We start from the raw sequence: 26,630 nt of genomic DNA on the forward strand, positions 1-26,630 counted from the left end.
TCTTCAGGTCTATTATTACAAAGGAGGTAAACACGTTTTTCCAAAGAGAATTCTATAAGTAAGGGACTATTAATTTTGGTTTTTACCCATACACCGATGTGTGTTAGCACTGTATACTCAGTACTTTCCCGAGTCCTGTGAAAACAAATATCACAGGCATATTACTCGGATGTGATTCGAACCCACGACCCTTGCAATTCTAGAGATGGCGTCTATGAGATGTACACGAGTTAAAAAACGAAGGGTGTGACACATTTTTATAGCGTCCACCAGTTAACCCTTCAAGATTAGGGGGGTGGTGGGGCTGACGCCCATGATATCAGTTCATCGACGAAATCTGTCTGTGTTGGGCATTGCACGGTAGGCTCCTCAAAATCACCGAAGAAAAATTCAAGACACTCGTCAAAATACGGCAATTTCGACGACGGTTGGGAACAGCTGTCCATCTCTTCCGAACAACCAATTAATGTATCGAGAGCATGATCAAGTTCGTCAAACTTTTCTCCATCGTAGCTCTCATTCAAATAGCAAATACAACCTCGGTTAAGTTGCTCTTCAAAGTTGGAAGGGAAACCTGTTCTAAATGTTGTATAAAACTCTTGGTAGAGTTGTTGTGCGCATGGGCACGTGGTATTCCAGTCATCGGGATGATCTTTGCCGATTGTAAGTACATCAAGACAGACCTCAAAATATAAAAGAGTCTCTTCATCAGGACAGACAAACACATCAGTTGAAATATTGGAAAAGGGTAAAGATCTGTTGTAAAGGTCAAGCAAACAACAGATGAAGCGCGGAAACGGAAAATCGTCGACAAATCCACAACGGTCAGTATAGGGCAGCTCTCTGACACTGCCCTCTTTGACCATGTCACCAAATTCACTTACATCGTGACAGAGACAGTCGGGTGGTGCTTCCGTTCCAAATGTAGCATTGAGCAAACTATTGAATGAATCCCAACATGGACACACAAGTTCATCGTCGGCATACGCACCCGAGTAAATTCCACCACATTGATAATAAAAATCGTAGTCGAAAGCTGGACAGACAAATCCATATGTGTGTATAACTGCCGAGTCAGAAATGTTGTTAAAGTAACAATATAGGAAGCGTGGAAAAGGAAAGTCACTGTAACACTCCCTGTGGTTTTTATTACGTTTGTGAACTCCATTGCTTCGCTTTGAACGATGATGATGATGAGAACTATCATCAATGCTACGACGGCGACGTTTTCTCCCACAGCCACACCCTCCATCTTCTCCTTCAAATGTTAAAGAGAGAATCTCAGACAAAGTATAAAATGAAGGACACTGTCCGGATCCATCACAAACTTCCGCCATATCGCCATAGTCAGCAATGAAATTACTGCCACTGTGAAATTCATAGCAAATGGCAAGCCAGTGAAGTTCATCGCTATCGGGGCATTCGAACCCATTCGTAAGGTTGAAGCCAGATGTTTCGATATTGTTCAGGCACTCGATGAAATAAGGGTATGGAAAATAAAACGGAGGTTCACCTGTACCAAAGGTTTCGTTAAGTATGTCATAAAGATCGTCTACACTGGGACATGAGACATTAAAGGCTTCTTCTGAATCACATCCATGTTCAAAATAAAGGTAATCACAATAGTCCAGAAACAATAAGGTTTCATTATCAGGACACACTTTTCCATTTGTTAGATTTACTGGACCTGGCTCATAAAATTTCTCAATACAGTAAAAGAAATTGGGAAATGGGTATTCCCCTTTACCATACAAGCGTTTACAAGCGACACTACTTCTGTTCGAGCCCCTTTTCATCCTTACACGGTAATCAAAATCGTGATACTCGTAGCGGCGACAATGTAATACTGGCGTCTCAGGTGTTGACATTTCTGTTGTGGTTGGTGTGTCAGTTGTTGTTGACAATTCTGTTGTGGTTGGTGTGTCAGTTGTTGTTGACAATTCTGTTGTGGTTGGTGTGTCAATAATTATTGTTGTTGACACTGTTGTGGTTGTTGGTGTGTCAGTTGTTGTTGACATTCCTGTTGTCGTTGGCGTGTCAGTTGTTGTTGACATTTCCGTTGTGGTTGGTGTGTCAGTTGTTGTTGACTTTTCTATTGTGGTTGGTGTGTCAGTTGTTGTTGACATTTCTGTTGTGGTTGGTGTGTCAGTTGTTGTTGACACTGTTGTGGTTGGTGTGTTTGGTGAGTCAGCTGTTGCTGACACTATGGTAGGTGTGTCAGTTGTTGTTGACATTTCCGTGGTGGTTAGACGTATGCCAGTAGTTGCTGGTATTTCTTTTGTAATAGACACTTTTGTTGTGCCAACAGTTGATGATAACCCGGTTGTGGTTAACACCTCAGTTGTTGTTTCATCTGAAATATAGAAAAATAATTTGTATTTTAGCAAACAACCCAATTAGAGTTCAATGGTTCCGTTCAAGGTGAATCATATAATCACAAGTCGTAGAATCCTTGTTCGGAGCATATTTTTCTGTATTTTTCCGTGCCCATTTGAAATCTGGACTTTTTGAATTAAACATCTAAAAAATCAATCTTCCTTGAAGCCCACGTAGTATATTCCTTTATATTGCGTGCAATTTTGCGCAAATAAATATTAAGATTTTAACAATATTGCTCAATACAAGAAGGTTTACATGTATTCGAGTTTATGCACCAACAAGAGTCTGCTAAAGTCACGTTTTTTCTTGAAAGCTGAAAATGTGTGTTTGAAGGCACTGGACACTTGGTAGTTGTCAAAGATCAGTCTTCTCACTTAATAACAAACCTGTATAAATTTGAACGTAGTTGGTCGTCAAAGTTGCGAGAGAATAATTGAAGAAAAAAACACCCTTGTCGCACAAGTTGTGTGCTTTCAGATGCTTGAATTTTAGACCTCAGCTGAGGTCATTCAAATAATATTTAGTGAGAAATTACTTCTTTTGCAAAAACTAAATTAAAGGGAGCCAATTCTCACAATGTTGTATATTATCAACAGCTCTCCATTGCTTGTTACCAACTCAGTTTTTATGCTAACAATTAAATAGTGTCTTTAAGTCGCGTTGTTATGTGAAAGCTGAGTGAGAGGATTTAACGTTTTATGCCTAATTGAAGAAATTTTGCTCATATAGTTATTGGAAGTATATATTAAAAGTGTTGAAAAGCCCATACATGTCATTAAATAATGCGACAAGGTTTCAAGGTGAACTAATGATAACAACCCTATAACTTATATAGGATTTGAGGCATTGCATGGTGAGGTATCAATGTATATTTGGTTTGCAGTAACACCATGTGTGTATCTACTTGCCAGGTAGAGTTGTTCTTAGGGAACTGTCTTGCTTTATTCTACTGCCGTGGAGTAGATAATCGGAGGTTCGGGAGACTTCTCAGTTCTGAAAAGAGCTGTCCTGCTTAATTAACTATTACCAGGGCGGATGGTATAGAAATTAGACTGGACTACTACTTTAGCTTATAGGATCGTAATTAACTGTATTGCCGCGGAGTCAGTTCTGAAATTGGTCTCAACGTTTCGACTAGCTTGCTCTAGTCATCGTCAGGAGACTGTATAACTTCAAACAGATCTCATGTAGTTGAAGAGGACGTATTTAAGGACGTTTGGTAAAGGGGACGATATATACTATGTATGAACAGACTGCCTCCACAGTGACAAGCACAATGTGTAGACATGTAAATGCTCTAAAAATGAATGTTTGATTTTGCATTCTCACCTTTACACTCAATCCCAAGAAAGCTCCCGGCACAGTTGCATTCACAATTGGGCCGGTCCAATGCCCCACCGTTTGCACAGTATAAATTACACGCTGAAAATAATGATAATAATAGTAATGTTTACACCATAGAAAAAAATACACATTTTTCTAAACGTAGAAATATGGATGGACATTTTGAATAGTGATAATGTGATTGCAACAAAGGGTTTTTAGTCCCAATGGTTTATCTTTTATAAATTTGGTAAGAGTGCCAATTGGTGTTCTATAAGAAATAACCGTCTTAGAAACGTCTCATGCTATCATGAAGTTTACTCCTCTTAAAGACATGGACAATATTGGTAATTGCAAAAGACCAGTCTTCTCTCTATTGTGCATACAAAAACAAACCTGTGAAAATCGGGACTCAATTGGTCGTCGAGGTTGCGAGATAATAATGTAAGAAAAACACCCACGAATTCTGAGGTCTCGAAATCAAATTCAAAAATTTTAGTGAAAATTTACTTCTTTCTCGAAAACTACGTTACTTCAGAGGGAGCCGTTTCGCACAATGTTTTATACTATCAACAGCTCTCCATTGCTTGTTACCAAATAAGCTTTCACACCAAAACTTATTTTGAGTAATCACCAACAGTGTCCAGTTCCTTTAAATCAGTTCTTTTCCCTCCACACACAAGTGTTCATGGTGAGACAATTGTGTACAAATATTGAAGACATGTTAAGTCAAACTCACTGTTATACACATGCAATGTGAATGGAACAATAGGTAACTCTCCGATTGAGCCCGTTGCAACTTGCTCTTCCATGAATGTCCTAAATTCCTCACGAAATGGTCTGTCCGGATTGACTGCTTGGTTGAATATGCTCTCAAAGTCTATTGTGAGGCTGCCAGGTCTGTTGTATCACAAAGAAATAAATGACAACAACATTGAGTACTGCGAAAGGTTATTCATCTTTGCTTTTGCAAATTCATATCGCACGATGTTTAATTATAGTATGCAAGTATTGACTGCTTTCAGTGCTATGGGTTATCACAGGGGATCATTGTTTCAAAGTGGGAATTCCTCGTGATGGAGTGATTGTCTACTGTTTTAGAGTGGGAATCTCTATATTTTAAGATATAGGCCATACAAAGACATACAAAACGCAAGGCCACTTTCTACGATTTCGGTTGGTCAGTTTTCTTTTACCACGGATAAAATTGCCCAACTTTGATTAACTTTTACCTTATATCGTGGACCACTGTTTCGATATACACGTCATTGAGTGAACTACTCTCGTAAATCATATCCATCTGTTAAAGTGATAAAAACGATCACAAATAATATTAACGAGATATTATTGGATAACAATCTTGTATCAAGTATGTTTATAACTATCACAAACACCAATACACACTGTATCTAGGACTACTACTAAATAGTGGGTGCGTTCGATTATCGATTAGCTTCCCCGGGTTTACCCCGATCTGCCCCCGGTACGTTCGAATAGCTGTGACGTCATTCCAGGGGCTCACCCGGGTCAGCCCCAAGTGCCCTGCTTGTGGAACGGGTCACATGGGGCTGGCCCGAGGTGCATGACGTCACCACGAGAGGGCGAGTGATCGTTCGATTAGCTCTTGTCAGGGGCTCACCCGAATGAGCACCGCAGGGTCGACACAGGGAAGCTAATCGAACGCACCCATTTTATTTTTATAGAATTGAAACCTATGAACATTTCATTCAATGGGCGAACGCGTTTTTGAGATATCGGCGAAATTCAGGAGCGAATTATTTTGTCCGCGAAGGAAGAATAATCCCTGTAAGGAATACATACTCGGAGAAGTTTTTATTATTCAAACATTTAGGGAGGTGAGACCCTTTCCCAAAACCGTCTTACTTCGAAGTAAAATTATCAATTCTCGATATCGAGATTTACGGATTTATTTTAAACACGTGTCATAACACGGCGAAACGTGCGCCGGGAAACAAGGGTGTGGGTTTTCCCCAATATTTTCTCCCGACCCCGCGATGACCGATTGAGCCTAAATTTCCACAGGTTTGTTATTTTATATATAAGTTGTGATACACAAAGTGTGGGACTTGGACAGTACTGTTTATCGAAAGTGTCCAATGGCTTTAAAGGCACTATGGCGTGTTTATAGTAATATATACAAATAATTATAGAGATCATTCATCAAAACAACCACTATAGGATTAAACAATATTGAATACCACGCCGTGGGCAAAGGCGCTTTAATTACAGCATCTAGTTTTGTAGACAAAATGTGATTTACTCCATCTTTCTTGGTGAATGTCCTTTTTTGTTTATCTTGGAGCAAGTTCGGGTGGCGACCATTTGTCAACCACTGGCCATTGTTCCATGGTTACCTATGCATTGAATACATCCTGGGTACCAGGCAAAATCAACCAATGGTTAACTATAGTCGACTATAGTGCCTAACTCGAACTTGCTCATGGCTGAACTACTGACTCAGAAATGGACAATCAAAAATTATAGATATGTTAAACTCCTAAGCACTTCCCTACCATTTTTTTTCCATGGGCCTTTATGGGCTCTGACAGCCGATTTCACGAAACGCTAAGATCAATCCTATTATATCTTGAGTTAGGACAAGTAACTTAGGATGGGTTCGATGCGTCCTACGTCTTTGGATACTCGTCCTAAGTCCTATGATTAATCCTTAATTAGGAAAAGTTTGGTGGAATCGACGGCTGGTAAATAAATCAACGAAACATACCTCTGAGATAAACGTTTTGGCAAGGTTTTGATATTCAGCTGATGAGTGGTCGTTGTATACTGGTTCTTTGTCGAACGTCACATTTCCACCAACAAACTCTACATATTTTAATCCAAACAAACACATAATGTTATAACAAGAACGAACATGGGTCTTAATATAAAGAACAATAATAATATGTTCAACATAAATATGAAGGCAAAACTGAAGTAAAACTTTATTATAAATATCAGATTAACATATGTCTCGATTGAATGACATATCCGAGATTACTACCAGCCAATTTTATGGATTTAGAAAACGTAATCTCTTTTCAATTACATTTTGTTTTTGCCTTTATTAGGATACACGTTAATTTTTTTCTGCGGAGTTAGTTACAAAAAGGTCAAACAAAATCGGAGTGTCACTTTGTGTATCCAAACATATTGCACAACACCAAACCTGTTTAAAATTGGACTCAAATTGTTCATTGATGTTGCAAGAGAAATTAAACGAAAGAAAAAACACCCTTTTTGCACACATTTAACTAGGCCTGAAGTCTTGTTATATTTGCGTGAGCAATTAAAAATAATTTTTTTTTTACTTCAGAGGTAGCAGTTTCTTACACTAACAATTTATAATACCAACATCTCTCCATTGCTCGATATCAAGTAAAAGTGTATGATAACAATTGCAACTACTTTGCGAAGGTCATCCGCACTCGTACCATTATTCTCTGCATGAGGAGGCCATTGGGCCAACTTTGTGTGCTTACTGTATGCATAAACGTTTTTCATCATATCAATTTCTCATGTATAGCAGAAAACTTCTAGGTGCTTATGCAAGTTCCCTATGGATTTGCATGTCGTCACTCGTGTGCTAAACCCGGGGTACGTATAGCCAGCATTTACCCTTGCTTACGGTTTAACAGCTTCCTCATTAGAGCACGCGCACACTGATGCTGCACAACAGGGCCCAATTTCATAGAGCTGCTTAAGCACAAAATTCATTGCTTAGTAAAATCAGATTACCGGCCAAGACTCCACTCAATTGTTATGCTAAGTAAACAACAGCTAAATACTAGGCATAAGCAATGTATATGGCATGAAATTTGGGCCAGTAACATGTGTAAAATAAGCGAGCTATTTTCGTGCTTAAGCAACTTTTTGGCTTAAGCAGCTCTATGAAATTGGCCCTGACTTGTGAACAAGTCGTTAAATGTCTGTCGCGGTGATTCTCGCGGTATTCCCTGTGATTTTTCGCGGTATTCTCGTGAGACTGCTGACCCCGCGAGACTATACTGCTCTGACGACAACGGTCCCATTAATGGGCAATAAAAAGTCGGCAACCAGCAGTTCGCGCGAGAGCAGTGATCCCGCGAGAGCAGAATTCGTTACGACACCACCACGACTCGACTATAGGCCGGTTCATACATCCTGCGAATGCAAATGCGAAGCGAATTTGACGTGAATGGGACGTCACAACCCTCCTTTTGCAGCGATATTCGCAAGTGAGTTGAGCAGAGTTCAACTGCTGCGATTTTTTCGTTGCGAAGTTATGACGTCGACATTCGTATCGCATTCGCATTCGCAGGAAGTACGAACCGGGCTTTATCTCACCGCGGCAGACCACCGACTTGTCCACAAGTATATTTCTGCACAAACAGCCACCGCAAAATCATAAATAAAAATGAAAACAATGTACGGAATTTGTTTTCCAAAGCCTCGCACAACAAGGGCACGCCCACGCACACTGGCAAGTTAAACAAATTAACAAAATGAACAATCAGTTGTTGGGACATGTCACAATATGGTACAGTAGTAGGCCTACGTGAAGATCAAAGGTTCAAATCAAGTTCAGTGATTGAAGCCATAGATGCATGACTTCATTCAATTTACTCCTGCATCAAGCTTCAGCTATTAACAGGGAATAAACAAAATAATAACCCAACCCTTCCCAGGTTAAACGCATTGAAACAAACGCCCAAAACCACAACAAATACATGTCTTTGTTACGGTTGGTGCCATAGATGCATGACTTCATTCAATTTACTCCTGCATCAAGCTTCAGCTATTAACAGGGAATAAACAAAATAATAACCCAACCCTTCCAAGGTTAAACGCATTGAAACCAACGCCCAAAACCACAACAAATACATGTCTTTGTTACGGTTGGTGGCTGCTATGGTGCACGCACGTTGTGTTGTACACGCATACTACTATTGTTAGTTTTATAATATTCTGAAATCAGCTTGCCCTTTAATCCTACCCTTAATGCTCCCTGCATCCAATGCCTATAATGCAGTTACCACCTTTAATATAGGTTTTCTCTGTCAATTTCGGCAAATGAGCGGCCAGCTAAGTCTATTTCGCACGAAATTGAATGCTTTACTGAAAATGGTGGTTAAAATAAGTTTAAAAGTACCAACAGAAACGGAGCCCGTGAGAATGGGAGGGGAGTGTTGCGTACGCGACGTTTCATCGTCTGTATGTGTTTAACACCCAGGAAACCCGTTAGTGGCAGTTGAAATGATTTTTGAGAATGTTCACAATGTGCATAAATCAAATTATACCCACATTACATTATAGCGTTAATTCAGTTAAAATATAATTTTGCATTCAAATATGCAATTTGTACTATCAACTTACAAAGTTAAATACTACAAATACCCAATGTGTGCTGACCAATCATACATTTCTGTCTTATTAAATCACTTTAAAATGTTAAAACCACATCATTGGTGTTTTTATTTATTTATCAAATGACTACTGCTGATCGATGACGATAGGGGAGCACTGGCCACAACCCAGGCTCGATCCAATGGGGTCAACAAACAGGCTGCAATTATTTGTTGCTCGATATGTGGCCAAAATCTGTGTGCACCCCCAAATGTATAGCTTGAGCCAATGAAGCATTGGACCAAGTTAGGCTGAGGTTGTATAGGAGGTGTTTAAAACATTCATTGAACGACCTCTACTGACCACCAAATGACCTTTGGCCAATTATTTTGTTGGCCATCCCTTAATTTTGAAAACATTAAAGACACTACACACTATTGGTAATTGTCACCTCAAATTCTAAACCTGATTTCTCGAAATCAAATTCGTGGAAAATTACTTCTTTCTCGAAAACTATGTCACTTCAGAGGGAGCCGTTTCTCACAATGTTTTATACTATCGACCTCTCCCCATTACTCGTCACCAAGTAAGGTTTTATGCTAATAATTATTTTGAGTAATTACCAATAGTGTCCACTGCCTTTAAATGATGTTAAATTTAACTATAAGAAAAGGCTTACCAGTTTCAATAGTCTCAGCTGCAAGATAATCAGAAGATAAATAATGTTAAAGTTGCAAACAAAGTACATGGTGAACCGACTAAACTAGATTAAGTCGTGGTAACTCACTATTCATAAATGTCTGAGACAGTTTCGTTATTCCTATTGGTGGAGAGCGCGTCACGTGGGGGTGTTTAAACCTTTGATAAAGACCAGTGTTTATAATCGGTTGTGAGCGGATACTCCGCGCTAGTCTTGATTCAAGCTGTGGGTGAGTTGGCCGCGCTGTGTGTGAAAGGAAAACCAGAACGTCTTGCACCAAGACTATACGCGTATGCGCACGAACGGAACCGGAAACTGTCGGAAATAGGCATGCAATTACACACGGACATCGTACATGTACATGTATAACATGTACATACCATGGAGGCAGAAACATACAGAGCTCATCGGAAACGGATAACTTTACAGAGTTTCTTAGTAATACGCCTTTTAACCAAAAAGGTACTTATAAATGGGAAGGGTAGCTACTAGTTCTTTCACGGCCGTTTAAAACCTTGCAGGGTCATTGCCTTGTGATAAAGGCCCTCGCCTTCGGCTCGATCAGATCGGGGTGATCGGCATGATCTTTATAAGGTCGTAGTGCTGTGTGGACGGGGTATAAAGGAACAAAAGACCAACAAGGATGATTGATGGCTTCATAAGTACAACTTCTATGATTAAATACTAACACGGGAGACTTATACAATACAACAGACACTGTACACATGAATTGCCACCTTAGGAAATCACTGCCGTCATCATTGTAGGCCTACTGGGTAATAGCCACAATTTATGTAACTGTCCTAAAAACATTTTAATAAGTCGTTCTACAAAACCTAAACATAACTTACCGGCCATTTCTGCAAAGGTCGGTTGTGCTGATGTGAGAGAGAGAAAAAACATAGTTTGCTTTCATTACTTCACGAAGTAAAATTGTACACTTAAGTAGATTGCACAGTATATGAAGTGGGGGAATTGTGTTTCAAAATATTGCTTAAAGGAACATTACAGAATTTGTAATTCGGCGAAAATCAGTCATTTAACTTTAACATGCGCACGATGTGATTAGATCTCGGTGGTTGGCTGACGTGGAGCCATGTGAAGGCCACCAGATAACCGCCAGGGAAAGTCACATCGTGAAGCAATGGTCACATCCCACGCCAATAATACTCACTGAGACATTCTTGGCTCTTTAAGAGTCTGTGTCCACAGTATGAAGATAATAATAAAAATAATAATATCGAAGTCTTATATAGCGCACGTTTCTACCAAACAAGGTACTCAAGGCGCATACAAACTTTCAGAAAGATAGGTTATTGCAGTGATGAATTCTGAGACCCAATTATTTAGCACCTTATAAGGGTTTACAAGGTGCTACGGCGCATACATTCGCCACAGCCAGGAACACATTCTCCCTTTTTTCCGATAACTGCACCTGGTTCTTTTACATGCGTTACACAACACATGGGACCAACGTCTTTACGTCCCATCCGAAGGACGAAGCAATGGTTAAGTGTCTTGCTTAAAAAGACGCAAGTGTCACAGCTCGAAATAGTGTTCATCTCACTTGGACGACAAGTATTTTTGTGACCTGTTTTACTAACTTTTTCAAAAGCTTCAGCTCCCCAGCAAGTAATAATTTAAGGGAAACTTTCTTCTATCATCATCTTCAAACGGTGTAAGTTTAATGTAAATCTGTGAACATTGTGTTTGTGTTTAACAAAAGGTACCAAAATCCGTTAATGTATCGAAAACCCAAGTTCACTGGCGACTGTGGTATACTTACAACTTAGATATATCAAAGAAACCAGTACTCCTGTAAGCAGAGCTAGAATCACGAAGATTAAAATCAAAACCACGATGACACGAAGTACACGTTGGTCGTCTGAGGGGTACCTTGGTGTATACCTGCGCCCTCTACGATCATCATTAGGAGTGTCTAGAAAGTCTTCTTCCACTCCAAAACGAGGCCAATGGAATCTACGTGTTCCATGTGCACCTGATGGGTTTGTATACATGTATACGGTATCCCCAACCTAAAGACATAAATACAACTCAAATCAGTCTCATTGTTAACATTGCCATTGGTTTGCTGAATTTGGTGCATTGGACAAAGCCGTGCTTTGAAAAAAATGTGTTTAAAGGTGTCTCACAAAAACACATTAGTTTTAAAAATGTGTCACAGTCACAGTCTATGAATGGTTTTTGTAAAAGAAACATTACAGAATTGGTAAGAAAGGTCTTTCACCCGTGACTCAATAGCTAAAGCTCATCATCTTCAAGATGGCCTGCCTATCTATTAAACTGCTATTATGGCTGTGAGACATACATGGATCCTACGGATCCTAGGAACACGTTGCCTTGGATCGGTCGAGTTGGTCTTTGAAAGCGTTTGTAACCGTTTTTTTTTAATAAAATGCATATGAGTAGAAAGATGTTGTAAAAGTAGAATGCAATGATCCACACAAACATGCCTCAAAATTGCACGGTTTTCCTTTTACCTCGTCGACTAACACGGTCGGCCATTATGTGAGTCAAACTCCCATAGATGGCCGACCGTGTTTAGTTCGCAGTAAAAGGAAAACCACGAAATTACGAGGCAAACTTGTGTGGATCGTTGTATTCTACTTTTAAAATTTCTTTCCAACCATATGCATTTTCTAAAAAAGGGTTTAAAACGCCTTTTATAGACCAACTCGTCCGATCCAAGGCAACGTGTTCCTTTAACAAAAACACGGGTTGGAAATCATACGGAATTAGCCACGTTTGTTTGTTTGAGCTCTCTTATGCATACTCCCCATCTCAGGGCCGCGGCGCAAACAAGGTCGTCAACGCCTACACTACGCATCGTGATTGTCACAGTATGTTCTGCTCCCCCACACAAGACGACATGATGGTACATATTGTGTTATAAGCCGGGTTTTTGTGGGTTTTTTTTGCTGCGATATAAAGTCGTATTCTTTCGCATAGAATGGTTTGAGCTCCTCACATTATGCTCTTACATTATTGTTATTTGTTTCAAGCGCAAACAAAATAATATTTTAAAGCCATTATACACTTTCGGTAAACAGTATTGTCCAAGTCCCACACTTCGTGTATCACAACTTATATATATAAAATAACAAACCTGCGAAAATTTAGGCTCAATCGGTCATCTGAGTCGGGAGAAAATAACGGGAAAACCCACTCTTGTTTCCGCACGTTTCGCCGTGTCATGACATGTGTTTACAATAAATCCGTAATTCTCGCTATCGAGAATTGATATTGTTTTCATGTTTTCTCAACAAGTAAAGCATCTCATGGAATAATATTTCGGGAGAAATCTTTTACCATTATCTTCTGTAAACCCTGTAAGTTATTTGTAAATCTGTGAACTTTTTTTTTCTGTACCGAAAGTGTATAATGGCTTTATAAACGTTCGAAATTATTTAGAGCAAAATGATTTCAAAACACGAAAATTATGCTATAACTTAAAAAATATTTGGTAAGAACTAACTTACTTTTGAGCGCTCAAAACGATTTAGTTCAAGTGATTTTTAAATGTTCCTGTTTCGAGACAGTCCTTATTATTTTTTGTCCTATCCATGTCTCTTTCGCTTCTCCGTGCAACCATTGATCTATTTGCCTTGGTAAAGTACACAAAATGGTCTCTTCATATTGCTCGGACTTAAAGGCAGTGGAAACTATTGGTAATTACTCAAAATATTTATTAACATAAAATCTGACTTGGTAATGAGTAATAGGGAGAGGTTGATAGTATGAAACATTTTGAGAAACGGCTCCCTCTGAAGTGAAGTTTTTTAGAAAGAAGTAATTTTTCACGAATTTTATTTCGAGACCTCAGATTTAGAATTTGAGGTCTCGAATCAAGCATCTGAAAGCACACATGTTTGTGTGACAACGGTGTTTTTTCTTCTTTCATTCTTGACGACCAATTTAGCTCAAATTTTCACAGGATTGTTATTTTGTGCATAGGTTGAGATACACCAAGTGAGAAGTCTAGTCTTTGACAATTACCAATAAATGTCTTTAAAACCAATAATTTCAGAGTTTAATAACAACCGGCATGCCCACCCAAAATACTTACCATGTTACGAGGTGAGTAAGATGACTTGTACATAGTGACTTAGTTTTTTTAGAATTTAGTTTCATCAAATCGAAACATCAAGCGTCCTCCTTCTGTTTCTTTAATATAGCCTACATCCACCAAACATATCACTGTTGTATATGAGGCCCAAATTAAGCGTTTTGGGGTTGATTCTGTCCGATACAGTTGATCGACAGACCCAATATTGAGGTTGACGCATGATGATTGCAACTCTAGAAGTAAAGGTTCATTGATCAACATAGACAGTTTGGTGACGCGTTTGAGAGCCTAACAATGATTATACTTAATATATTGGCCTCCGAAAACGTCACCGGTCAGCAAACTCGTTTTAAGTATTAATCATTGAACCTCTAAACTCACTCGGGTATAAGTTGGGTGTGTATTTAGCATGCATGACAGAAGGAAGGCCACAGAAAGGTATACCTTTGATTTCTTCGTTTCTTTTTCATTGTTAATATAATAGCGCATAGCGAGAGGTTTGCACTTTGCTTGTCAATATTAATTTATAGCGAAACACAAACCATACGTTAAATACGTTACATTTTTTGCGACTTTCCTGTCACTAGCGGTGGTTCAAAATTTGGGTATTAGCACACGAGGGTATTAAAATGTGCTGTTCGATTTGGGTTTTTTTCTTTATTAGGCCGTGTCCGAAACGATGACTTCGGCTACAGCTACGTCTAAATCAGCGCGTCTGCCAGTGTTGAAGAATAGCAGACGAACGCGATCTAGCCGTAGCTGTAGCCGAAGTCGCCGTTACGGACACGGCCTTATTTATATACATACGACATACGACACCATAGTTGAGTGAAGAACCAAGTGCGCACGCGCAAACTCACATACGCCAGGTTGCCCATTGTCTGTATAAGGTAACGTGGGTGATTCATTAAACGACGACCGCGGTACCACAGGTTCGGCTTTTTAAGGCCCTTCGTTCGAGCTCCTTTTCTTCCTTCCTCTATGGTAATATACAATAGATCAAAAACCTATGGGTAAAAACCTAAATTAAAGGGACACACCGGCTCACCGTCACTTACGCAATTTAGGGCTGTAGAATCATCAATAATGTTTTTATAGATGGTTGCTGTAAAATAACATTATCAAAATGTCACGTAATTAGCGAAAAATGATTAAAAACCCCAAAAGCGGCAAAAGGCCAGCGTGTACGTGTTTCCAGCCGTTCAACTGTCAAATCTTCGTGACATCGTCGCACAATGTTGTAAGTCTGGTGCTTTGTTTATAGCAACGTTTTACTACGACGCAGCATACGGATTCAGTCTATCCATAAACTATAAACAACCAACATATACGGATCAGGCAAATCCTTCGACGGTGGAGGTAGTCGTGCTTCGACGTACATCCAAAGATCGTCACGAAGAACACGTCGTGTGCCCGGCAAAAGGACGTAAGGGAAAGTTCCCGGCAGAAGGACGTAAGCAATTTATGTTAAAATTTGTGTTTCAAGAATTATGAGCGGGAAAGTTTGGTAAATTTGTTGCCATGCAAAAGTCATTCTAGAAAGGTTAAATTCTGCATGGGGAATGGGGAAACATGTCTTCAGGGTAATTCTAGCAAAAGAACAAACAAAAATGACATATTTTTCATGTCAGGAGCCATTTTGTTGCTTACGTCCTTTTGTTACTGGGACGAACTACTTTATGTTCCCGGCAAAAGGGCGTAAGGCCTTACGCCCTTTTGCCGGGCACACGACGGGGGGGACACAAAAAACTAACCCAGAAAATGATGGGACAGTGACAAGTCAATAAAGCATTCCTGGCACAAACTAGGCATACTACTGCAGTGCATAGGCATGATGCAGTTTGGAATGCGATCGTGGCGTACAATCATGCTCCCGACGTGCTACTCCTAGAACTATTTCAGTTTCGTCCGGCTGAAACCGAAATAGTTCTAGGAGTACCGACGTGCCAGGACCCATTCAATGCCTGTAGGCGCCTACAGAGGCACAGAAATTTGCTTAGCACAAAATAGTATTGCATAGCAGAAACTAGTCAAATTTTAAAATTTGAAATGATGTGAACTTGTGGCTAGTGCCCAACTAAATTTTTGAATAGAAAGAAATTTTGTAAGCAGTTTTTTTTGCTAAACAGATGAAACTGACGGATAAATGGGCCATGTTGTTCACAGTGAAACATTTTGTAATCTCGGGGGTGGGTGTCGGGAGGGGAGGGGGAGGGAATCGTGAGGGATTCAAAAACGTCCTTGTGAGAATGTATTTTGAAACGTAAGCGTTGTTGCAAATCTTGAAACGTAAGCCTAGCTTGACTCGGGATTGAAAGCGTAATTTTTTTATTATAGCGTAACAAATCTAAAAAATGTATATGGATTGTATAGTAGCTGCGTAGCTTGGAACGTAACCATATCTTTTGGAACGTAAGCATATCTTGAAACGTAAGCGTAGCTAGGTATCTTGGAACGTAAACGCAGCTGCGTATGGAGCATAAGCGTAACTTGACTCAGGATTGAAGCGACACGAGGTGTACCGACTGACAAACCCACGATGACAAACATGTACTCCCAACCCCTCCCAAGCTCACGGCGAGACCCGCAAGCTGGGAGTTCATAGCGCCTGGGATTACACCTCCAGCCCCCCACGAGACACGGCATGCGCGGTATGGTATAATGCCCCGAGGCTTACGTTCTGATTGCTCCACGCCGTGGGCTATACAACAAGCTTCCGTTACACGGACTTTTGAATGCGAATCTTACGTTAGATTTTTCACCATTATTTACATTTTGTAGCGATAACTTTAATACATGATCTTTTTCGTCAATTACCCGTTAATAATTTTGTAAAAAAAAATTTTAAATTTGGTTTGGTAAGTTACTTTTTGACGGCTGGAAGTAAAACTAGCCCGGAAGGTCACGTGATTGTTTGTACCACTTTTTGGTTAGAACAATCACGCGACCTAAGTTTTTGTTTTAAAATGCTCAAAAACGGCAAATTTGAAGATTTTTGTTATGGACTGTTCTTCTTCATTCCCGGAAGACTGCTGAATTCATTTCTTAGTCTATGTTGTAGCCCAAATAGCCCAATTCGGCCGGTGTGTCCCTTTAATATTCTTTATCCCGATGCAAGTTTAACATCTCTTTTATAGATATCCGTTTCTTCATAGAAAAAAAAAAAACAATTATCGAGAAAAAAACACCGTAGATTTAAAGTCTAAAGCATCGTTTAAAACCGTTTAATTATCAAACAACAACTCAGGACAATGACACTAGTTTTTAAGTCACGAATTGTCAACAATAATATTCAAAACGTGATTTTTCACATGATTAAACGATGATTAGTCGTAGTCACTCAATTAACCACTTTTCGTGAATGAGTTGGCCCTGCTGATGGGGAGCGGCACCAAGGGGGAAGGGAATCTTTCACGAAAAAAGCCATGCGGTAACTTCAACAGGCCACTCAGGTGACAACAAGGTGAACTATTTCTATTCTACATCTTTAATTTTCATAAACCTATGATACAAGGTTTGCCATGCTTGTCAATTTTGTATAGCGAAATATTTTGTATTGTGGTAATAACAGAGCATTTATAAAGCGCCATAAAATAACTGAGCGCAAGGACAAAAGAAAAACAAACGAATTTAGGGATTGGTTGTGGAACAGGAATGTATTATAAGGAGATCTATAAATACCGGCATCGAAATTGCTTCTGTCAGACCCAGCAGGAAGCTCATTCCATAGACCAATTCGACCAGTAGATGAAGGATTGTTGTTGACATATAAGTGATGATTTAACCAGGGAACACCTCGTTCGTCTTTCAAGTGCATGAGTTAGAAAAACGACGCCCTTATTTCATCCACTATCAACCAAACATTCACTCATTTTTAAAGGCAGTGGACACTGTTGGTAATTACTCAAAATAATTATCAGCATAAAACCTCACTTGGTAACGATTAATGGGGAGAGGTTGATAGTCATAAAACATTCTCGGGAGGACGGCTATGATGATGATGATGAATTGGCATTAGTTTCTGAGAATAAAATGCTTTATTGTATATCTTTTTAAAAAGCTTGCTTTACTGATCGGTTTCATACAAACGATTTTGTTTAATCATCAGGACAAATTATACACAAATTAAATATTATTTAAAAGCCGTGTGAGTTTGTGTGTATTGTTTCTGTTGTGAAACACTGTGCATGTGTCTATTAAGTATTTTAGTGATGTTATGTATCCTGTGAGGAACATTCATAAACACTAGCTGTCATTTCTTCGGACAGGCCTTTTACTTCCAAGTCCAAGGTAGCTCTGGAACTACTTTGAGCTCTGGAGCTATACCTTGAAAAATGACCAGTACTTACTTGCATTTTGTAGTATTTTCTTCTTTTTATTCATATAAGTCAGTAATAAACAGAAAATAATTTGCTTTTCATTAAAAGTAGATACTTTTAGCATTTTAGTAAATACTTTCCACTAAAAGCTTGTATTTCCTTTTATTAATATGGATGGTATTAAACACTTGAATTGTTCAAGTAAAATAAAATACTAGTTTTTATTCATACGACCATTGTGATAGTGTGAGAAAGTGGCTCTCTCTGAAGTAACGTATTCTATATTGAATTGAATCGAGACCTCCAGCATATAAGGTCTCAAATTCAAGGCAACTGAAGCACACAACTTCCGACCAAGGCCATGCAAGGGTGTTTTTCTTCCATCATCCTCTTGCTAATTCAATCAATTAAAGGCAGTGGACACAATTGGTAATTGTCAAAGACTAGCCTTCACAGTTGGTGTATCTCAACATAATATGCATAAAATAACAACCCTGATAATAATGAAAGAAAAAAACACCCTTCTCACACGAAGTTGTGTGCGTTTAGATGGTTGATGTCGAGACCTCAAGCTCTAAATCTGCATGAGGTCTCGAAATCAAATTCGTGGAAAATTACTTCTTGCTCGAAAACTATGGCACTTCAGAGGGAGCCGTTTTAGAAGGCCTTTCGAAATCGCCGCCCAACTTTTTTTTATTTTATTTAATTGTGGACAAAAAGGTGTTCGAAAATGCATCAAAAACCTGTTTAGAATAATTAAAACTCACATGAGGTACACAGGAGATGTTGATGGTTAATGTGGAGGTACGATTGTGTCAGATTATTTCCTTCCAAAATAAAACAAATCGACTAAAAAGGATGTCCAAAATCCTTCGCTCACTTTTTCTGCCTGTTGTGTCTTCGCTAGTGGAGCGCATTAAACGAATTTGCTAAATGAATCGGGAAAAACTTGTACGCAATAAGCGTTTTGCGCTCTGCCGAATGTAAGCTGAACCTGCTGGAAGAGCAAAAGCGTGCGCAATCCGCAAATCTGCGCTTTGTTTGTACAAAGTGTGTACAAACAATAATGATGATTCTGATAAATTGCGTGCAATCTGAAGATTGTGCAAACATTGTAGATTGCGTTTTTTGTACACACGAGCGCGATTTGGAAATGCATGTCGTTAATTTTTAATTTTTTTTCCCGGTCTGGCCCCAATGCGTGAGAAAATGGTTGCTGTGCGTGTGAGCGTGAGACAGAGCCCAAATGCGTGAGTCTCACGCCTAATGCGTGAGACTTGGTAGGTCTGCTAAGGCCTCACATCTGTCATCGGGGATTCACACTTGGAAGATAATAGTTTAAAAAGAAACATCATAATTATGTTGCCACTGTCAAACATCGAATTTATTTGGTCTCAAAATTCATGCTGTTTATAAATATTAATTTCTCTTAAAAACTATAGGCCTAGCGTTTAAAATCATGACACGTGTCCAATTTAGCAATGCATGTTGGACTTAACGTCAACAGCAACCTGAGCCGATTGTGCAGACAAACATTATCAAGATCATGATAAAGACCCCGATCGGGAAGCCAGCCACTTTCGCTGGTCTTTTTTTCGAATGCGGGACATTTTTTGGGTTGTTGACTAAAGGCTAGAAGGGGCGACACTTGGTGGCGCTCTATTGTACACATCACACAGAAACAGTAAACGGTCGCTCAACACACACACACGGCGGACGGAAAGCGCATCCGAGTGGAAAAGCGAAACATCTGCCAACCTAAAATAGCACACAAATTTAGCCTGTGCCATTTTCCTGGGTGATTGTTAATTCTTCTGCTGGAGGGTGTATTTCTCTCGGGGAGCATGGAGTACATTCGATCAATTCCAACTCACATGGTAAAATATTTGTCTTTTGTAACTCGTAAGTGGTTTTTATTTCCTTCCGGGAAAAAAATCCGTATGGCGCCACCATTTTTTCATTCATCCCATTGGAAATAATATGTTATCCAGACACAGTTTGTAACTAACTCATAACTGAGTTTTTTAGCCGCACGTTCACTGTTCACCCACCTGCACTGTATGTCTACACCCTCGCATGCACACAACTACCACAGTATGCAATACACCAGATGGTGGACTGTACTTTCACGGAAGAAGAAGGAGAAGAACTGGGCGCTGTTATTCAAAATTAATTTTTGACATTTATCAGTCATAAAATAATGTCAAATTTCGAAAAAAGGAATACGTTAAATAATAGGCCTATATTTACAGCGCCCTAGCCCCACTTGTGTGGCCAAGGATCCTTGGCCACACAAGTGGGGCTAACAGTGCCCCAGTTACTGGGTCTACTAGTTTATCTCAATGGCCGTGCCGGGATATCCTTTTTTGTGAAAATGAGTGGAAAATGGTGGCACAATACAGAAAGTTATCCCATTTGAAAGCCACAAAACTAAAGAGGCATAAAGCTGTATCCCTTCAACTGTGCAGCCGTAGTCTTGTACACACGGTGAGATGCGGAAATCAAAGAAACAGAGCGCCCGCTAACGTTCGATTATAACAAGCGTGTACAGTTTTTGCCGTGCATAGATCGGAACGTTGGTTGTGTGTGACCGCGCGACACCAATGGTCTTGGAACCAAGACTACGGCTGCACAGTTACCTGGATACACAATGCACCACACGCAGCGCTGAGTCGTTGACCCCGGTGACGTGCACAAACAGCCGAAGCTCCGTCCCCCTCAGATTCAATTTTTCAACCTGGGACATTTTTTACTCTTTCGCTCGGGGATCTGGTAAGTTTTTGTCCTTTTTCTTCAAATTATTTCCTCAATGGTGTTTTGAGTGATATGGTAGATTCATTAGACATTGAGGATCAAGTTCGTGTTCCTAGAATTTGTGTCATGATTTGGTAAAAAAGTGGTAAAAATGGGAGCAAATCTGCTGACAAGCTGTCGAAATTGTACGTTTTTAAACATTTTGCCCTGCACACATTGCGTGAACTTCATAACCCTCCAGCCTGCCGGTCGTTGGGAGGAGGGTTACGTTATCGCAACTAAAAGCTGTAAAGTTAGCTAAAGGAGTATTTTAATAAGTTTTAGGACTAGGTTACATTTCGGTAGGCCTATAAAAATTTATTTTGTTTTCTCGTGAACTAGTGAAAAAAGTATCTCGAAGCAGCAAAATCATTGGCCACTATCTAGTTGCGATAACGTTACCCTCCTGCTTCGCCGTCTGCAGGAGGGTTACGTTCGTTATCACCACTAGCCACCATCTTGTTTTTTAATCCCCTGCACAACAGAGACAACAACAGAGGGCGCTTTCCTGCATATGGAGCTTGGCCCAAGACGTCAATGATCACTGCCTGTCGTGTAAATTCATTGCTGACGTCTTGGGTCAAGGCTAACCCATACTAGTTGCAATAAATTAACCCTCCTCCCGAAGGCGAAGCCGTCGGAAGGAGGTTACGTTATCGCAGCCTCCACGTAGCCGTCGGGAGGAGGGTTACGTTATCGCATCCACCTCCCGAAGGCGAAGCTGTCGGGAGGAGGGTTATGTTATCGCAACTAAACCCATACCTGCCATTCGCGTAGTGGTTGAGTTGACGGCGAGTTGACAGTAGGTAGTAGGACAGGGTTGGGCTCCTCCTGATGGTTGCGCTGCGTCTACGTCGGACCAGGTTATATATCCTGGGCCCAATTTCATACAGCTGAGACTATAAATTAACAAATTTCTGTATGTCGCTTCCACGTTTTTTATTCGATGTGAAATAATATAGTATCTAATTTACCTCGACGAGATACCCCTTTTTGTAAAAATGAGTGAAAATTTGGTGGCGCCATATGGAAAGTTATCCGTCACAAATTTTACAAGTTCACATAACAATCAAGTGTATTTATACTATTCAATTTCAAGTGTAGCAAATAGCAATTTATGAATTACCACAACCGACATAATTTTTAGGGGCAACATCCCTGCTTGTTTGTAGCCTGATAATACTTTATGTTTTTTTTTGCAGGACTACAAGGGACAGAAACTGGCTGAGCAGCTGTTTCAGGGAATCATCCTTCTGTTTGCTGTGAGTCCGTTTGTCTAAATCAATACAACAGTCAGTACAAATTACATACATACTAACATTGATATAATATGATTAAAGGAACATGCCTTGGATCGGACGAGTTGGTCTATAAAAAGCGTTTTTAACTGTTTGTTATAAAATCCATATGATTGGAAAGATGTTTTAAAAGTAGAACACAATGATTCACACAAACATGCCTCAAAATTGCGTGGTTTTCCTTTTCCTTTGCAAACTAACTCGGTCGGCCATGTATGGGAGTCAACAATTTGACTCCCATAAATGGCCGACCGTGTTAGTCGACGAGTTAAAAGGAAAACCGTGCAATTTCGAGGCATGTTAGTGTGGATCGTTGTATTCTACTTTTACAACATCTTTCTAACCATATTATGCATTTTTCAGCAAACGGTTACAAACACTTTTATAGACCAACTCGACCGATCCAAGGCAACGTGTTCCTGTAATACAATAATATCGTAGTCTTATGTAGCACAGGTAGCTACCAACAAGGTATTCAATGCGCGTAGTATTATACAATTATACAGAAAGAGAGGGTATTAAAGTTCTGAGACCCAATTATGAGCAAGTTTGAGTGCGCACATTTAGTCCACCAGTGGTCGATCCATTCTGATTGGTCTAGAGGGCATCACGAGGGGTTGTTTGAACTGGGATATAATACCAGTAAAAAGTGTTGAAACATGGGGGTGACACGCGAGCTTGCACCTGTGCTTATAAGACAGTTTCTTCACAAAATTGTGACACATAATTGGCAGTGGTGAGAATATGGGACACTTTTACAGGGGGGGCACTGGTAGTGTGCTCCATTCCTGCACATTGGGTTCTCCCCTGGTTTTGTAATACGGCTGATGCTTGCTGTTGTGCATTTATTTAAAGGCACTGGACACCTTTGTTAATTGGCAAAGACAAGTGTTCTCATTTAGTGTATCTCAACAATGCATAAACTAACAACCTGTGAAAATTTGAACTCAAATGGTCGTCGAGGTTGAGAGAGAACAATGGAAGAAAAAACACCCTTGTCACACAAGTTGTGTGCTTTCAGATGCTTGAATTCGAGACCTCAAATTCTAAAGAACCTCAGCTGAGGTCTCGAATGCAATGCAAATATTTTAGTGAGAAATTACTTACTCAAAAACTTCCTTACATGTGCTCCAGAAGGAGCTCTCCATTGCTCGTTAACAAATTAGATTTTATGTTAACAGTAAAAATTTTTGAATTATTTTGAATTATTTCGAATAGTGTTCAGTGCCTTTAAAGCCAGTGGACACTATTGGTAATTACTCAAAATAGTTATTAGCATAAAACCTTACTTGGTATAGAGTAATGGATGGGGAGAGGTTGGTACATGTAGTATAAAACATTGTGAGAAACGGCTCCCTCTGAAGTAACGTAGTTTTCGAGAAAGAAGTAATTTTCCATGAATTTGATTTCGAGACCTCATGTTTAGAATTTGAGGTCTCGAAATCAAGCATCTGAAAGCACACAACTAGGGTGTTTTTTCTTTCATTGTTATCTTGCAACTTTGACGACCAACTGAGCTCAAATTTTCACCGGTTTGTTATTATGCATATGTTGAAATACACCAAGTGAGAAGACTTGTCTTTGACAATTACCAACAGTGTCCATTGTCTTTAAACCAGTAAGTAGTTTGCCATAACCCTTTTTTGTTTACTTGAATCATACCCTTTTTTGTTTACTTGTATCATACCCTTTTATGATGGTTATTTTTTCTTTTTATTTACTCATACTAGGTTGTTGGGTTCGTCTGGGGCTATGTATGTGAACAGTTTGTGCAGACCATCTATATCCTAGGTGCTGGTTTTATTCTGTCTTGCATTGTAAGTAGAAAATACCAACCAATTTAATGAGGCTTTGTGTCTCTGAGACCATTTCTTTGTCCTTCTACGTGTTCCATGTTGGAACCCTCTAGCATAGCAAGTTAATTTGTTGTTTGAAGTATATTTTCTACTTTGAGATGATTTTTACTTGAAAAATGGAGTTGCCTTTTTTTATGCTTTAATAAGGGAATCAATGTGTGGTGAAGAGGTTTTAAACTAGTCGTTTAAACCCGCCAAAACCTGGTTCTTTAATAATTTTATCGAGACGAAGTCGAGGTAAATAATCAAGAACCAGGCCTGGACGGGTTTAAACCACTCGTTTAAAACTAATTCAACACTCTTTGATTCAAATTCATGAACACCTTTACCTTCATAATGTTTTTAAAAAAAATATATAAATTTGAGAACGAAATTCTGCTACAGACAGCTAGCTTTGCCACTCACCGCTTGTCTCTCGACCGTACGCAATTGGTTATGTTATATCCATGTTAATGGGCCAATTTAATAAAATGGAACTATCATCTTGTTTCTGCCTCTCATATAAAACAGCTAAATGCGCTCGACTATGTTGGCAACCAGACTAAATTATTCTGCCGTAGACGACATTCACTCAACTGTTCAGGCTCTTTCACTATGAATAATTTTATTGTTTGGTCAATAACGAATTTTAATAAAAATTTGTTTAAAAAATGTCTCAAATATAGCCAGTTGCACTCCCCTTAATTCCACTTAGCTTCAGAATCCTCAAACTTTCAGGGATAAATTCAGCTAGCTTGGTTAAATAACAAAGTGATGTTCGAGGTTAGAACGCCAGAAATCCAAGTTGTGCACTTATACTGATTCAGTGGCCACACATAGGCTAACTGTGTTTAAACACTTCTGGCTGTGGTTATGTCATCCGTTTAAAAACCTTCACGTGATGTCCTCTAAACCAATCGAAATGTAGAAAATGTCCCAGATATTAATGAATGAATGACTATTGGTTGGCCATGCAGTTTTATACCTTCTCTACTCACTACCAGAAATGTTTTATTCCAAAAGCTGGAATACGACAGCCTTGTAACATTTAACGTTGCAATATCCCACCTGTCACCAAAAAACCACTGCTCACATGAAAATATATTTATCAATGTGTTGATACATAGAGTAAAATAAAATCAGGTTTGGGTGTAGTTGATGTAATATTCCATCTTAAAAACTAACTAGTGACCCCTTATTATGCAAATCTGTCTTTTCTGTCACAATTTGTTTTATCTTCAACTTTAGGTATGGACAAATTTAAAACTTTATTAAGAAATATTTTTCTGTTTAACACCAGTACTTTGCCTTTAGCAAAGTATAATAATTTATCATTAAAAAGTTAGTTCTTAGTAAAATAAATAACAAAACTACCCATGATTGTATTTGTGGACATATGGCGAGCTGTTTCGCCGATAAAAAAAATGTTTTAACGAACTTCACTGGGGAACAAAGAATGATAAGTCTTCTTGTTTTTAAATTGAGTGTAGTTTCCGTCATGTCTGTCACGCTGTATTCGTAGTTTTACTTTTAGATTTTAATTTGACCAATTTCATCCCAAATGTTTTTTGTTGGTGAAGTTCTGCAAATTTGAATTTGCCTTATTTATAGTGCTTTGTAATTATTTGCAGCTGACATTACCACCATGGTCGATATACCGAAGGAGCCCAGTCCAATGGCAGAAACCTCGTGTGGATTCAGAGTTAGAATCAAAAGAAGTCATTCCAACGAAAGAAAAGAAATCATCAAGAAGAAAGGAAAAAACCAAATGAGCAATGTGAAATAGTTACGCCTTTGCCAATGTTGCTACATAAACTATTCAAGTATTATACTTTAAAACCATCAACAGTGTCACAGTTTTTACAAGGTGGTAATAGCAGCACTTAAAGGCAGTGGACAATATTGGTAATTGTCAAAGACTAGCCTTCATAGTTAGTGTATCTCAACATATGCATAAAATAACAAACCTGTGAAAATTTGAGCTCAATCGGTCAACGAACTTGCGAGATAATAATGAAAGAAAAAAATCCCTTGTCACACGAAGTTGTGTGCGTTTAGATGGTTGATTTCGAGACCTCGAGTTTTAAATCTGAGGTCTCGAAATCAAATTTTTGGAAAAATACTTCTTTCTCGAAAACTATGGCACTTAAGAGGGAGCCGTTTCTCACAAAGTTTTATACCATCAACCTCGCCCCATTACTTGTTACTAAGTAAGGTTTTATGCTAGTAATTATTTTGAGTAATTACCAATAGTGTCCACTGCCTTTAAAGCCATTATACACTTTCGGTACAGAACAACAACAAAAAAGTTCACAGATTTACAAATAATTTACAGGGTTTACAGAAGGTAATGGTGAAAGACTTCTCTTGAAATATTGTTCCTTGAAATGCTTTACTTTTTGAGAAAACATTAAAACAATATCAATTCTCGTTAGCGAGAATTACAGATTTATTCGAAACACATGTCATGGCACGGCGAGATGCGCGGAAACAAGAGTGGGTTTTCCCGTTATTTTCTCCCGACTCCGATGACCGATTGAGACTAAATTTTCG

The 26,630-nt window shown here is 39.2% G+C and overlaps 2 protein-coding genes across 2 annotated transcripts; one reads left to right on the top strand and one right to left on the bottom strand.

The window, feature by feature from the left end:
• Positions 1–287: 287 nt before the first annotated feature.
• LOC117302177 lies at positions 288–5,002 on the bottom strand. Its single transcript, XM_033785992.1, has 4 exons — positions 4,935–5,002; positions 4,442–4,602; positions 3,709–3,801; positions 288–2,353 (listed from the first exon to the last, which is right to left on the bottom strand). Exons 1-4 carry the CDS (start codon positions 5,000–5,002, stop codon positions 288–290), a joined length of 2,388 nt encoding a protein of 795 aa, XP_033641883.1.
• Positions 5,003–19,823: 14,821 nt separating this feature from the next.
• Positions 19,824–26,031, top strand: LOC117302483 (signal peptidase complex subunit 1-like). Its single transcript, XM_033786438.1, has 4 exons — positions 19,824–20,028; positions 22,147–22,206; positions 23,973–24,059; positions 25,709–26,031. Exons 1-4 carry the CDS (start codon positions 19,996–19,998, stop codon positions 25,847–25,849), a joined length of 321 nt encoding a protein of 106 aa, XP_033642329.1. The 5' UTR covers positions 19,824–19,995; the 3' UTR covers positions 25,850–26,031.
• Positions 26,032–26,630: the final 599 nt, after the last annotated feature.

The sequence above is a fragment of the Asterias rubens genome, chromosome 18 (genome assembly GCF_902459465.1).
Source record: "Asterias rubens chromosome 18, eAstRub1.3, whole genome shotgun sequence".
Lineage (NCBI taxonomy): Eukaryota > Metazoa > Echinodermata > Asteroidea > Forcipulatida > Asteriidae > Asterias > Asterias rubens.

What these genes read in the sequence shown, in the direction of transcription:
- LOC117302177 (XM_033785992.1), bottom strand. Translation starts at nt 5,002, where the DNA reads ATGGATATGATTTACGAGAGTAGTTCACTCAATGACGTGTATATCGAA. An exon ending in ACAGTGGTCCACGATATAAG is followed by an intron (nt 4,603 to 4,934) that starts GTAAAAGTTAAT and finishes GTGATACAACAG; the next exon opens with ACCTGGCAGCCTCACAATAG. An exon ending in TCTTGGGATTGAGTGTAAAG is followed by an intron (nt 2,354 to 3,708) that starts GTGAGAATGCAA and finishes TCTATATTTCAG; the next exon opens with ATGAAACAACAACTGAGGTG.
- LOC117302483 (XM_033786438.1), top strand. Translation starts at nt 19,996, where the DNA reads ATGGAGTACATTCGATCAATTCCAACTCACATG. An exon ending in GATCAATTCCAACTCACATG is followed by an intron (nt 20,029 to 22,146) that starts GTAAAATATTTG and finishes TTTTTTTTGCAG; the next exon opens with GACTACAAGGGACAGAAACT. An exon ending in GAATCATCCTTCTGTTTGCT is followed by an intron (nt 22,207 to 23,972) that starts GTGAGTCCGTTT and finishes TACTCATACTAG; the next exon opens with GTTGTTGGGTTCGTCTGGGG.